The sequence below is a fragment of the Pollicipes pollicipes genome, unplaced genomic scaffold, assembly GCF_011947565.3.
Source record: "Pollicipes pollicipes isolate AB1234 unplaced genomic scaffold, Ppol_2.1 Scaffold_4295;HRSCAF=5057_pilon_pilon_pilon, whole genome shotgun sequence".
In the NCBI taxonomy this organism is placed as follows: Eukaryota; Metazoa; Arthropoda; class Thecostraca; order Pollicipedomorpha; family Pollicipedidae; genus Pollicipes; species Pollicipes pollicipes.
The window spans coordinates 24375405-24389509 of record NW_023596461.1 but is presented as its reverse complement, the minus strand read 5'-3'; the positions used below and the strand labels follow the sequence as shown (position 1 = coordinate 24389509).

At 54.9% G+C, this 14105-nt stretch overlaps 3 protein-coding genes across 3 annotated transcripts; 1 reads left to right on the top strand and 2 right to left on the bottom strand.

The window, feature by feature from the left end:
* The first annotated feature begins 794 nt into the window (after positions 1-794).
* Positions 795-6278, top strand: LOC119097327 (zinc finger protein 135). Its single transcript, XM_037220376.1, has 8 exons — positions 795-924; positions 1294-1401; positions 1676-1795; positions 2373-2492; positions 2897-3016; positions 3451-3768; positions 3907-4459; positions 6252-6278. Exons 1-8 carry the CDS (start codon positions 839-841, stop codon positions 6276-6278), a joined length of 1452 nt encoding a protein of 483 aa, XP_037076271.1. The 5' UTR covers positions 795-838.
* A 2159-nt stretch (positions 6279-8437) lies between these two features.
* On the bottom strand, positions 8438-10230 carry LOC119096909 (zinc finger protein 569). The gene is made up of 2 exons (XM_037219913.1): positions 10045-10230; positions 8438-9678 (listed from the first exon to the last, which is right to left on the bottom strand). Exon 2 carries the CDS (start codon positions 9651-9653, stop codon positions 8589-8591), a length of 1065 nt encoding a protein of 354 aa, XP_037075808.1. The 5' UTR covers positions 9654-9678; positions 10045-10230; the 3' UTR covers positions 8438-8588.
* LOC119097326 (actin cytoskeleton-regulatory complex protein pan1) lies at positions 9664-13794 on the bottom strand. The gene is made up of 6 exons (XM_037220375.1): positions 13629-13794; positions 12320-12530; positions 11769-11953; positions 11221-11307; positions 10239-10419; positions 9664-9678 (listed from the first exon to the last, which is right to left on the bottom strand). Exons 2-6 carry the CDS (start codon positions 12500-12502, stop codon positions 9664-9666), a joined length of 651 nt encoding a protein of 216 aa, XP_037076270.1. The 5' UTR covers positions 12503-12530; positions 13629-13794.
* Positions 13795-14105: the final 311 nt, after the last annotated feature.

Here is a 14105-nt window from a genome sequence, read left to right as displayed (position 1 = left end):
ATTTGTATGTGGTGTCGAGCTGAAACAACCATATTGGAGACCCTCTGATACAGCTTACAGCCATGGCCTTCCAAAGACCTCAGATGTCTGGTTTGCAACCTAGGGGCCGTGAAGGTGTGGGAGAGTAGTTGTGGAGAGTATTTTTAGGCTGCCTTTACATCCATGACATAATAACATTATTGAAATCCTGCCATTCCATAATCCATGCAGTGATCAAGGCCAATACAAAATGGTTAAGTCACTCATATCTAGTGTTTATGAGCATGATTTCCAGATATAGTGGCTGCCAATTGGCTCTCAATCAATATGTTGCAAAGTACAATGACAATCAAATATTGACACCCTGAGGAGCATGTTAACAACATAGAAATTGTGTAGTGTGGAGCAGTCTTTTCCATTTAAAAGTCTACCAATAGCTGTAAGTAAGCTTGTGGTATCATCTGATGCTTGCTTCAATATCTTCAAATGTAAAACATACCCTGAAAATCCTGAATTTCAAGCCCTTTCATTATAGAGCAATGCACATTCGTGGTTTTAAGAAAAGTCACACTGACAGCCTAGTCAAGAAGTAGTAATGGATTGATAGCATAACAAAGGCACAGTACAGTTATCATTGTTTGATGTGTGCCCATCAGCCCACTGCACCATATGAGACTGTGGATGAAATATAAAAAAATGGCCATGATTATGTATCATGATATACATATATACATATATACATATATATATATATATATATATATATATATATATATATATATATATATATGCTGGATGTGCAGACTTCTTGGCTGTTCAGCAGGTCCAGATGTGAGAACAAGTTCTACCTCCAGGGGCCATGTCTGGGGCCACCTCTGTAGCTGCCACTAACACATCTCAGGTCCAGGCAGAACAGGAGCAGGACAGCAGGAGGTGGATGAAAAGGTGGGGAAATGTGCTTGAAGACCAGTACATGCAGTGCATCTTAAGACAGACCATGCCAAACACAGCTGCCTAGCTTTGAAGGCAGACAATGTTTTGCCCTCTGCATTCTTGTGAAAGATGATGAGGTGCCAGGTAGGCAATGTCTGCTTATTCTGTAGTGAGGCCCATGTGATTATTCAGACAGTATCAAGGTGTAGTGCTGTGGATGACATTTGAATGATGGTGAGCTGGTTTGGTTAGGTTTAACTGCCAACAGTGTGCAAGTCAAGTTTATTGAATGGTTTAGGAAGTTGGAGATAGTCTAAGGTTAGGTTATTTGTTCTTATCATCAAATGTACAAAACATTAATGGTATGATGTCCCATTACAGATTTTTTAATGGAGAGCATGATCGCTTCTATGCAGTGAAGAAATTTCTAAATGTGCAAGAAGATCACATTGTTGTCAAGGTTTTGCTTGACTTCTTCCAGTCACATGGGTATGTTTATGTTTAGAGAAAACCTTCCATTCACTTTCCTTTGTCTTTAAATATTTCTGAGAATGGATTGCCACCTTGACAAACTCTGCATAACTCACAGTATCCTATACAGACTACATAGTATGAGGTATGTCTGCCATTCACGCTCTTCACCGTCCCCTGCCAGGACACTGTTACACTTGGGTCTGTGTTCCCTACAACCCCGACCGTCACCTGTGTTGCTGGGCTCGGTGACTCCGCCTGACTCGGCCCCCTTCATCGGCCGCCCTTGCAGCGGGTTCGACGCTCTCCGCCCTGGCAGCGGCACCGACCCCAGTGCCGTGGCCAGCTGTCGCCCAGTCAAAGACGAGACGCCGCCGCACGTCGCCGACCTGCCCCGACACAACGGTCCAGGGTAGGTTACAGTATGCGCTCTGCGCCGCTCAGTGACAGTGGGAGCATGCGTCGCGGACAGAGATGTATCGGTCATTTTAGTTTGCAGGAATCTGGGTATGTTTGCAGCAATTGTTACCACACTTGTAAGGGGATTGTTTGCATCGAGACTGGCGGTCTTTTCGACCGTGGTTGATTGGAATGGAATGCTTTGCGCGTCTGAATTGTCAAATAGCAATGCTCTTGCCAGGAATGTAAATGTACATGCAACATGTAGCAATCTTGTGCAAAAAGCATAACCCCATGGACCATGGACCCATAAAATATTACTATAACGCTATATATCTGTAATTTCTCTTCGATTTTACTCGAGTAAGATGGAACACGCAAAATCTTAAATGGCGAAAAAGCTGAAGAACATTGGGCAAACAGGTGCAGATCTCGAGGACGATATCGAGCCATATCAGCATGGCCGCCCAATTGTGGCGCCAAAATCATGCTCGTGTCAGTCGCGATCATCGCTGAATGCTTGCGGCGCTGGCTGGCTGCCAGCGGTATACTTAAGTCCGCATCTCTGGTCTGACCCGTCGGCCTTGCAGCGAGCTCGCCGCTCCGTGCCCCGATGACCGGACTGACCCGAGCGCCGTGGTCAGCTGCCACCTGGTCAAGGACGAGCTGTTGACGCCCGGAGCCGAGTTGCGCCGGCACAACGGTGCAGGGTAGGTCGGGATCTGACTGCCCGCTCGGCTCGGCTCGCCGCTGTGACCATACTGCTGAGTAACGGCGCCTCACTGCTGGCAGTCGGCCTGGCTCCACTGTGTTGTCCATGACTGTCAGCGCGGTTTGGGGATGGAGACAGCCAACGCCATCATTTCTGATTATACATCGTATTTTCCTTCGCGTGTGTTATCTCCGATCGCTTGAAGTGAGCATGTTTCTAAGGCAGCTCGATCGGCGCTGTATTGTGTTACTATTGGTTGGCGCTGTCAGGAGCTAACAGTTGATGAGCCTCGTGCTTATTCTCCCTACGCCCGGACAGTGGCGCCGCTCCCACCCCCGAGCCGCTCCCCTCTCGGACTGCGGCTCTTCTCCGGACGGGGTCATGACGCTCCGGCCGTTCCAGGCCGCTCACCCCGGGCGTGGCAGCTGCGGAGAACGGCGGCGGTGCGCAGAGGAGCCTCCGCGGCTCCCGCAAGAGGCCGCCACGTCAGAACGGCGCCGGCACCACGCTGAGGAAGACCAGGTAAAACCGGACACGTCTGAACTATGGCCTTGTGCACAACACAGAGCCGTCAGTCAGAGGCGGCGACTGACGGTGACCACAGCCGCTGGCTGCCAGAGATCGCCGAACGAAGCGGGACTGCCCGCTACACGCGCTGCTGCCAGGTCGTTCAGTGTGCTGATTGGATGGGCAGGCTAGCAGCTGTGGGTGGGCAGGCTAGCCGCTGCTCACCAGTCCGGCCGCGAGCAGCTGATCTGGCTGAAGCATGCTGCAGGGATGGCGTGGGCCTGCTGATGCGCGTCGATCGTCCTGCGCCCCTCTGTCTATGTTAATGTATGCGGACTACTGATACGTAGTGCGCCCTGCGTTGGTGTGTTCTGTGGCCCTTCTGATGTATGCTGTGGCCTTGCTGATGTGTGCAGTGGCCTTGCTGATGTGTGTCGTGTCTACCGCAGGGTGCACCCGTCAGTCGCCGTCGCCGGCCGCTCGCCGGTGCTTCTGCCGGCCGTCGACCCGCTGCTGATGCCGTTCTTCGCCTGCGGCCTGTGCGGCGCCACCGACTTCGCCGACCTGGCGGCTCACTTCGCACACCTCTGGGCGCAGCACACGGAACTGCGCATGCTGGGCAGCGCGCAGCGGCGCCGCGTGCCGCTCAAGCTGCGGCCGCACATGTTCGTCACGTGCGCGCTGTGCGGCCTCAACAACAGGAGCACGGCCACAGCGGGGGTGTCAGACCGGCACCTGACGCGCGCTCACATGCCGGCCCGCCACCGGCGCGTGCTGCAGGCGGCCGGCGGCGCGCCGCTGACGTTCGCCTGCGACGATTGCGAGATGCGCTGCGCCAGCCGCGCCGAACTGGCGCTGCACGCGCTGGACGCGGCGCACGGCTGCCCGCCGTATCGGTGCGAAAGCTGCGGCCTGGAGGGCGAGGGCCGCGCCAACGCGCGCTACCACCGGCTCTGGCATCGCGTCCGCCTGCCATTCCAGTGCTACCTGTGCGCCGAGCGGTTCGCCACCGAGCCGGCGTGCGTGGCGCACGTGCGCGCCGAGCATGAGGCCGCCTTTAACGTGCACCGCTGCGCACGCTGCCCGTACGCCACGTCGCTGGTCAGCCAGTTCATCCAGCACGCGCGCACGCACGTGGGCCTGAACGCGTGCGTGTGCCACCAGTGCGGCGTCATGTTCCAGACGGGACAGTCTCTACGCCGCCACCTGGAGACGCACAGTGGCACCGAATTTCGCTGCCCGCACTGCGCCAAGGCGTTCCGGCACCCGCTGCCGCTGGAACGCCACGTCAAGAGCCAGCACATCAGCCCCGACGACCACAAGTGCGCGGCGTGCGGCAAGCTCTTCTCGACGCGCTACCACCTGGAGCGGCACGCCATGATCCACTCGGGCCGGCGGCCGCACCAGTGCGAGCTGTGCGGCCGCGCCTTCGTCCAGAAGGGGGACCTGGCGCGCCACGCGCGCCGCTGCCGCGCGCCCGAGGGTCCGGCGGCCACGGCCGCGCCGCCGCTCGCCAGGCTGGAGCGCCAGGCGCCGCCGCTGCTCGGCTAGGGGCCGCGGGGTGAGCGGCGGGCGGCGGACCTCCTGCTGAGCGGTCGGCCTCGGCCGGCCGCTGATGCGATGAGGTCTGTGTGGCTGCTTAACGCGCTGGGAGTCAGATCTTGCCGCCTACAGGGGACAGATGTGCATGGCTTTTGATCTCAGACCCAGATCTATATGATTTAATAGGCTCGCCCGGCGAGGGTAAGGTAACCTCTCCGCCGGCCTTGCCCTAGCGCAGAAGAGCGTCGTTCGTGCTGCATAGCAGCTGAGGACTTGAAGACTGTCGATGATGTTCCCTCACGTAATCAGACTCCATAAATATGTCAGGCGGCGGTGACATCCGATAGCTATTTATACCAGTCGCCTGGTAGGCCTTTTTCGAGGAGGCGTTCCTTTCTCGGTGTACTTGTTGAGCGGGGTCGTAGGGCGCTCCGACCGGCGGGGCCGCTCCGCGCCACTTGTCAGTGTTTGAGTGTTCGCTTAGCAGGTCTGCGCACCCCGCATGTATCGCAACGTGCTGTGTCATGGTGCTCGCGAGACGTGGGCATGCCGGGTGATTTAGTGGCGGTACCTCGGAGCGGGCCGCCGCCTCGCCGCGGGCCGGGTGCGCCCCAGTGAAGCCGCTCCGGCCCAAACCTCCGCACAGTCAACAGTGCTCCATACAGGGCTCCATACGTAACTAGTGCAGTCAGCTCAGTCAGGTGGTCGTGAAGGCCGCCACGCTGTCGGCGATGCTCCATACAGCGTTGGCGAGGCGGTAGTCCTCTGTGCCGACGCCTGACCCGCCGCGTTTGTTCTGTGGGTGGGCGCCCGGATGTCGCGCTTGGCGTGTGCCATCGTCCCGTCCCCGCCGGGCGGCGCCCGCTGCTCCGCTTCGGTGCTGCCATCCCGCGGGCGCCATCGGAAGCGCTGTGTTCGCTCCGACGCCGCTACGGCAGCCCGAGTCATCTTAGTGTCATGGAAATGTTATGAGCAGCTGTTACGTTTTTGTGGGTGTTGTATCGTATCAGTTGAGAAATGGTAGCTTCTTTGCACTTGTTATTGACGCGGCGTGCCAGCTGTTCAGTTTTTCGTTGCGTCATTGCTTTGCCCTTGGCGCAAGTAAGCGTATATGGTTCGTGTCAGAGTCTACATCGCAAATTGTGTTCTGCTTTTCTCTTAACATTGACTGCACAACCATGGCAACTGAACAAACTCATAATAATGTGGAGCATTATCAGGTGTCACTAGACTCCATAGGCGCTCCATAAACGTGCTGTACAATCCGGCAGCGGTAACAACGATGAAAACGGGATGCCGTCTTGCAGCATGACATTGACACCGAGGCAAGTGTCATTCCTGGCCACATTTCTGTTGGGATGTGAGCGTCTCCAGTCTCCATAGTGTCTGCTCTCTTTTCTCAGCGATTGTGCGCGACTTGCCAACAGCCATTTCACAATACAGTAGTTTAAACAACCAATAAAACATGTTTTTTCGATAAGTCACCTCATGTTAAAAAACGTTAGAATCGAATTATGTATCGGCGGCGGCCGCAAATCGTCGATCGGAACAAGCCCTGCCCGAAGTCACGGAAAGCTGGGTAAGTCGTCCATTTGGCGTTTGGTGGAAATGGACGTGGATGGTCGTGCGCGTTCGGAGCGTGCATTCCAGGAACTGATCACCTCTTCTCGCCGCCCTGTGACCCTGAGACGCCGTTGGCCATTCTTAGCTGACGGTGGGCATCGGACACAACTGAGCCGTCCGACACGGGCGCTGAGTCAGCACGAGCTGAGTTATCTCACACTGGCGACCCATGGGGTGAGGTGACGTATCTCACACTGGCGACCCGTGCGGTGAGCTGACGTATCTCACACTGGCGACCCTTGGGGTGAGCTGACGTATCTCGCGCTGGCGGCCCATGGGGTGAGATGACGTGTCTCACACTGGCGACCCCTGGGTGAGCTGACGTATCTAACACTGGCTACTCATGAGGTGAGCTGACGTCTCACACTGGCGACCCATGAGGTGAGCTGACATATCTCACACTGGCGACCCATGAGGTGAGCTGACCTATCTCACACTGGCGACCCATGAGGTGAGCTGACGTATCTCACACTGGCGACCCATAAGGTGAGCTGACGTTTCCATATATACTATATGGACAGTGGCATATGAGCTGCTGTATAACACGTGCGAGATGAAATGAAGTGAAAAACACTTTCTGGTCAGGCAACTGGTCAACTGGTTTTCTGGTCACACACGGCGCTTTGTGTCCCGCTACCCAGTATCGAAGATGCTATCATTTTGACGGCGTATTTCATACAATATGTTACGATATTTGGTTCCATAGTGTCAAAAAAAGCTTTCATGTTTTGCAGATTCACATGCGGAAAGGCGCGCAGTATCTTCTTAAAATCGATTTCGTGAACGATCTTTTTACTGGCTTGGTGTAATCAACATCTTGTCAGCCGTCATTTATGGCTTGCGGAACAAACCGCAATGGGGAGACATAAATTATTATAAAACATCTTGAAAGCGTCGGGCGCTAGATAAATCAAGTGTAGAGCCAGTTGAGGGACGACGCTGAAAGTAACGACGAGGTTCGAGTGGATAAGTAACCCTTGTGGCCCAGACGCATGACATAAATTACTTCTGTAATGTGGCTGTACTTTCGCATGGCAGCTTGCAAAAGCGATGTCACCGGCAGATGATTTGAGTGATGGGGATGAGTCGGAGTGGTGGACGGAATGTGCGGGCATCGTCGATCATTTGCAAAACTGCGGTCATAATACCCAATTTATGCATTTATGCATCCTTATTTTTGGTGATTCGATCCTGCTGGGAGTCTTGGCCCGGTGTCTTACAGGACTGCGACCGTTGATACAGCACACTGCGAACCATTGCATATGCGACGGCTCGGTATTCAAAGCATCCAGCAATCTTCAGCTTTAACATTTGGGGCAGCCAGCTCCACCAAATACTGAGCATGCAAAATACCTCGAGTAAAAGTAAACAGACTTCAGTATTCGGGGGCGGCAATAGCAGAGCACTTAAGTTTGCTACTCAGAGGGCCCAGGCTCGGTATGTCGCCAAACCCGGTAGATCCACGGCGCATCACAGCCCATAAGGTGCCATCTCCTTTCATTTCGTCAAGTGCTGATGACTCTGGCCTTAAATACTTTTGACTACCTCATTGTTTACATTGCCCTCAATTCGCTTCTGTTCATGCAGACTGTCCGTTGAACCGTTTTATAATATAGCTGTTATACCGCAGGCCTTTATCCCCATCGCCACTGTCTCTGGACTGTTCCCGATTTGAATTATCTCTTCTACATTTACTCCTGTTGGGGTTAAACCCTTTCGACACTTTTGCCATTCAACCATTCCGACTAAACTGTTATCTGTTGACTTTAAGCCTTTTGCCTTTTGCCGTTTGATTACTTGCGGTATACCTTCCGTCCGGAAACCATACAGAGATGAGCGCGGCGCTCAGGCGGGATCCCCATCAGGGGGCTTCAGCACACTCCTGGCTGATGGCTGTAACATCCCCAGGATAGATGGGTCGTTGTGAGGACGCAAGATCAAGCGGGAATGAGAAAAGAAGGGGAATGTTACTTCCATCAATTTTGGCACTGAACAAGACGCCGCATTAGGGGCGTACGAGCCACGGTGCAACATTTGCCGTTTCCCTCCCTTGAACCGTGTGAAAATCGATGGCGGGGGGGGGGGGGGGGGCAGCAGCAGACTGGTGGCCGGGCTCCGTAATCCTCAACTAAAGCCCCATCTAAGGGATCCGCAAACTGGTCCGAAAGCTCCGGAGAAAGGCATGCTTCCCTCCTAATCCCACGTGACAACATGCTAAAAACATAACTTCTTAATAATACTATACATAACTGTATTGAAAACAGACGTACCCAAATTGATCAGACACTGGTCACACATAATAAAACGCACCTCAAGTCCAGTAGATAAAATGCCGACAATTGCATTGCTAACGCATCTAAATCATCAACACTAGCTCGTCCCCTGCCCACGTCCGTGCCGAGCAGTCCAGCAGCGCGCCACCCTATATCGTCACGAACACGCCCGTCACCTCCGTGAACTTGCAGCGCTTGTAGTGCGCTTGCAGGTCGCCTTTCTGCACGAAGCCGCGGCCGCACTTGTCACACTGGTACGGCCGTTCGCCCGTGTGAATCATGTAGTGGCGCTTCATCGAGTAGGCCGAGCCGAACTGGCGGCCGCACTCGGGACACGTGCACTTCTCGGGGTTGTTGTGGGCGTTGATGACGTGCCGGCGCCGCGTCTGCGGGTGCGAGAAGATCTTGTTGCACTGTTCGCACGGGAAATGCGAGTCCGTGTGCGTCGGGATGTGGTGCTTGAGCGACATCTTGGAGACGAACATGACGCCGCACACGTGGCACACGTGCCGGTTCAGCTGCGAGTGCGACCGGATGTGCAGCAGGAAGTCGTGAAACAGCGCCGTGGCGTAGCCGCAGCTGCTGCACTTGTGTACGCTGTAATCCTCCGCGTGGTGTTTCTTGATGTGCGCGATGCAGCCCGTCTCCGTCGCGAACAGCGTCATGCAGAAGTAGCACTGGAAGAGGCGGCTCATGTAGTGAGCGCGCAGGTGCGCGATGTAGTTCAGGTCGCCCTCCACCTCGTCGGCGCAGACCGGGCACCGGTGCGCCGCGTTGCCGTGCTCGGCGTCCAGCGCGTGCAGCGCCAGCTCCGCGCGGTCGGCGAACTCGGCGCGGCAGGTGTCGCAGCGGAGTGGCGCGCGAGGTGGCCGCAGCAGCGCCGCGTGGTGCGGCAGGTGCGCCGTCGTCAGGTACGTGTTGCTGAAGCCGGTGCTTCCCTTGTTGTTGAGGCCGCACAGCGCGCATATGACGAACAGCTGCGGCCGCAGGCGAATTGGAATGCGCTGGATGCGGCCGCCCACCATGTGAAACTCGGTGTGCGTGCGCCACAGGTGCGCGAAGTACGTCTCGACGTCGTCGAAGCCGGCCGCGTCGCACAGGTTGCAGCTGAAGTAATGCAGCAGCTCGGGCTCCACTGGCGGGAAGGTGAACAGCTTGGGCGATGTCTCGGCGTCGGCGCCGTCCTCGGCCGCTGAGTCGTCCGCCTCGTCCATGTACGTCAGCTCACGGCCCCGGAACCTGCCGCCAGTCCAGCATCAGTGTCAGGTAAGTCAGCTCACCGCAGGGGTCACCAGTGTGAGATACGTCAGCTCACCGCAGGGGTCACCAGCGTGAGATACGTCAGCTCACCGCAGGGGTCACCAGTGTGAGATACGTCGGCTCACCGCAGGGGTCACCAGCGTGAGATAGGTCAGCTCGTGCAGACTCAGCGCACGTGTCGGACGGTTCAGTTGTGCCCGATGCCCGCCCGTCAGCCACGAATGACGAACGGCGTTTCAAGGACACAGGGCGGCGAAAAGCGGTAATCGATACCTGAAATGCACGCTTTCGACGCACACGACCATCCAAAGCCCGTTTCCATCGAACGCCCAGGCGACGACTTACCCGGCTTTCCTTGACTTCGGGCAGGGCTTGTTCCGATCGACGGGTCGCGGCCGCCGCCGGGGACGGGCCAGGGCCGGAGCTGGAGCCGAGACCGTGACCGGGACCGGAACTGGGGACGTGGCCGGACCCCGGACCACGGCCGGGGCCGGGGCCGGGGCCGAAACCGGAGCCGGTGTCGGTGCCGGATCCGGCGCCGGAGCCGGAGTCGGCGCCAGGACGGGAGCTAGAGCCGAGGCCGGAGCCAGAGCCGGAGCCGGGACTGAACCCGGAGCTGGAAGCGAAGCCGGCCCCGGCCCTGGTGCGGGAACCGAGCCCGCTACGGCCATGCTGACGGTCCCCTCCGGTGACGGACTGCCGGTGACGGCGGCGGCGTCGCTGCAACGGAGCGGTGAACGGTGACTGGACTGCAGGTAAGCTGGTCGGGAGAGGGGACTGGCGCTTTCGCCCACACGCTGAATCCACTCAGTGACCCGGGTCAGCCGCAACCAGGCTTGGGTTTCGTGACGTCATAATTCCGTCCCGCGTTGTATGCAAGCTGTCAAATACAGTGTGCGAGAGCGAGGAGGACAGCACAGGACATCGGAGACGTCACGTCTGTACACAACAAGAAGGTAAAAAGCATGCAGAAAAATGAAATCGGGAAATTTGGAAATATCTGAAATTCCATATCTTTGCGACCTAGACTGCCCCTTGCCATTCCGGTCGTAACCAGGCTTATGCTCAGTGATATAATTAGACCGTGTTCGTCCCGTTCCTGTTAAGTCCTGGTCGCAAGTTTCGCCATAACGGTCGCCATGCTCAGCATCCAAGGCAAGTCGCCTTGTCAGCGCAAGACAACGCTTGTCCTTATGGAGCAAGACTGTCAAAAGCCATGAATGCACGGAACAAAACGAAAGCGTCGGCCACAGAGGAAGGAGGTGAAATGAATTACTGGTGCCTGAGAACATAGCATCGTTGGGGTGGAAATCTCGGTGGTGTTTATCGCGCACAGCCGAAATAATTCCCCGTAATCTTACCAGCTGCGAGCGTTATAGATGTACTGGCAGTACTGCTGTAGTTGGATGGGGGGTTATAAACACTGCCACCATACTGTAATGCAACACGGTCGCATATGGTTACCCAAGTGTCAGTAAGGTCAGTTACTGCACGTCATAGGACCGTGGTACGGTGGCCCACCTCTCCAGCTGAGCCTCCCTGGACGGCTCCTTCATCTCGCAGTGAAGCACGGAGCTGACATCATGTAGGTCCTCGGACTTGACGAGCCTGCCAAAGCACGGGCACCTCTGTAGCGGCTGGTAGACGCCACAACCCAGTGTGTCGGTCCATACCACTGCTGTCAGATACAGGGTGCAACACGGGCTATGTTTCAATCGCTCCTTATTCTTTAGGTTAAAAGCATGGTTTTAGAAACCAAGTTTTCTGCTCACTAGAAGAAAGGTGCCGTAAGAAGACACTTTTATTGATGCTAATCCCTTCCATTTTGTGCTGAAAGGGAAAATCCAATGGATGCGAAACCCATAAATGTTGCAGACAAACTGCAAAAATACATTGTAGCACTACGAGCGAGGACACAGCAAAATAATATACAGCCATCTGGATGTTGCAGACATACTGCGAAGAAATCCTACAGCATTACGAGCGAACGCAAAACACACGTCAGAACAGTCACAAGACCGCCTCGCACCTCTGGCACACATGCAATCAAATGCAGCATATGCTCTTACTGGGCGGAGGCGAGACTGCTCTCCAGCAGGTCGAGCAGGACGCGCGCCAGCTGGTGGTCGTCGCTGAGGTTGAGCCGCTGCTTGGCCGCCTGCCAGCGCGGGAACTCGTGCTGCAGCGACACCCGGTCCGCGCCCGTCTCCCGGGCCGCTGGCACGGGCTCCACCACCAGGCCGGGCAAGTGCGCCTGTCCGACAGCGCGCCAGGCTCAGGAGCACGCGGCGAACGGGGTGGGCACTGCTGCTCGCAGAAGATCATTTGACACTGCGACGAAACCTTCCTCTAACTGGAATGATGACAATGATGCTCAAGATTTTAGGGCTTGTCAGCATCAAAGGTAAAATCTGATTGGAGTGTATTGTTTCAGTGCTCTGTATGCATATAAGACAGCTTTTATCGTAATCGAATTCATAGGCAGCTATGCCTAGCGTCCACCCGCGAAAAGTGGCTCCAAGTTTCCATGTAACCAGGCCAGACGAGGGTTGGCTCTGCTTCACCGCTGGCCGGAGCGGCGCGGCCGCTCGGTCCTGGCCTCGTCCGCCGCCACGCCCACCTTGCTGAGGTCGATGTACTCGGTGATGGTCTGCGCCTCGGCCGCCAGCCGGTCGTACACCGAGCCGGCCGCCGCGCTGGCGCCGGCCGGCTCCGGCTGGCGCGGCAGCATGTACACCGTGTGCGCCGTCAGGCCGGCCAGCTCAGCCGACCCCAGCAGCGTGCTCGGCAGCTGGCCCTCCATCTTGGGCCACGCTCACCACACGTTCACCCTGGAAGCGGAAGTGGGGGCTGTGGGTGCGAATCACACAGCAGTCTGCTGAGCAGAGTACCCAGTAGCCAGTAATCCATCACATATCATCCCAGCTGTGCCTCAGCTTGTGCTAGCTGAGACAAGGATGATGGTAGAACTTGCAAAATGGTTGTCTGAGCAGTGGATCTGGTTATGGAATCACCATCATGCATTGCAATTATCCAGTGCCAGATGTGGACAGCATTAAGGAGCATTATCCTGAGTATCATGGCATCATACACAGCCATTAGATTTCATGAGGTACTTCTAACACAGTCTTGCATATGTAAGCACAGTGCACAAAGTGATAATTCATGACTGGAAAATATGGGCAACTACAAATAATGCAGAAAATTAACAGAACAGCATTTAATCTTCCCAAACATCACATATCTAGCCTTGGTGAAATAGTTCCACTGGTTAATGGAATGTCACCAATGGAAATGCTGCTGATAGACCCACAATAATTATCATCTGAAATTGCAGCATATAATTTTTATGGATGTGAGCAACTGAGCAAATTGGTTTCAAAACCTACCAGCTATGCTTTCTAATGATACCCATTACATAATTTGCCAGTAGTCATGCTTACATACAGCATGAGCCAGGGGTAAAGCTTCCCATTCAGTTGTGGGTGGGCCAGGGCTTCCAGTCCAACTTTGAGAAGACAGTACACCACATCCCAGGAAAAATATGTTTTGGTACATAAGAGTTGAAGGTGTATCTGCTTTCTATGCTAAGTCCACACCACATGCGTGCCATAGCTCTGAGGTCCTGAGTTTGATGCATCAATCACCACTGGTTTCAGCGCATTAAGTGCCTGTGTGTAACATAATAATGAATGTTTCTAAATAAATTTTAAGCAGAAATACTGCTCAAAACATCTTTCGAGGAAAAATAACTTGCACATTGAAAACAATCTGCACAGGCCTCACTTTAGAGACAAAAGCTCCAGCACCACTGTCATTTAAGCACTTGGAGTAGTGGATTGATTCTCCCAGACTTATGCTCAACCCCCCCCCCCCCCCCACCTCAAGCCTTGCGAAACTACGCCCCTGGCCAACAAACTTCAACTTACACAGCAGTACTCAGATTACTAGCTGGATCTGTAGAGTTTGGTATGATACAGCATGTCCAATCCTCAGGAATACAGGTCGTGTCTAAACTAACAGTTCACAAGGCGTTGACCTGAAAAATATCGATATGAATCCATACCACCAACTGTAAACATAACATCCAAACATACACACAACTGGTCCCACCAGTCTCAAACGCTGCGAATCCGTGGCGAAGACAGCGCATTCAGATGATCGGGTACCAAATCGCTACCAAATAAGGACTTCTCTTTACAGACTGCTCATTTAACGGTAATTTCCGTCATGCGTTTTTCTGTCTGTATCATTTTGCTTGCCTGGGTAGTTGTAGGCACGGATGGCCCACGGATTGCAGTGAAATTTGGGTACACGTGGGCTTCAACCTTCATGACGATCTATGGTACAAATTATAACCCGTCCGACGCCCAAAAGATACATGTTTTGACACGTAGCAGCCTGCT

What these genes read in the sequence shown, in the direction of transcription:
- LOC119097327 (XM_037220376.1), top strand. Translation starts at nt 839, where the DNA reads ATGTCTGGGGCCACCTCTGTAGCTGCCACTAACACATCTCAGGTCCAG. An exon ending in AGCAGGAGGTGGATGAAAAG is followed by an intron (nt 925 to 1,293) that starts GTGGGGAAATGT and finishes GTCCCATTACAG; the next exon opens with ATTTTTTAATGGAGAGCATG. An exon ending in GACTTCTTCCAGTCACATGG is followed by an intron (nt 1,402 to 1,675) that starts GTATGTTTATGT and finishes CCGCCCTTGCAG; the next exon opens with CGGGTTCGACGCTCTCCGCC.
- LOC119096909 (XM_037219913.1), bottom strand. Translation starts at nt 9,653, where the DNA reads ATGGACGAGGCGGACGACTCAGCGGCCGAGGACGGCGCCGACGCCGAG.
- LOC119097326 (XM_037220375.1), bottom strand. Translation starts at nt 12,502, where the DNA reads ATGGAGGGCCAGCTGCCGAGCACGCTGCTGGGGTCGGCTGAGCTGGCC. An exon ending in AGTACATCGACCTCAGCAAG is followed by an intron (nt 11,954 to 12,319) that starts GTGGGCGTGGCG and finishes GCTGTCGGACAG; the next exon opens with GCGCACTTGCCCGGCCTGGT. An exon ending in AGCAGTCTCGCCTCCGCCCA is followed by an intron (nt 11,308 to 11,768) that starts GTAAGAGCATAT and finishes GTGCTTTGGCAG; the next exon opens with GCTCGTCAAGTCCGAGGACC.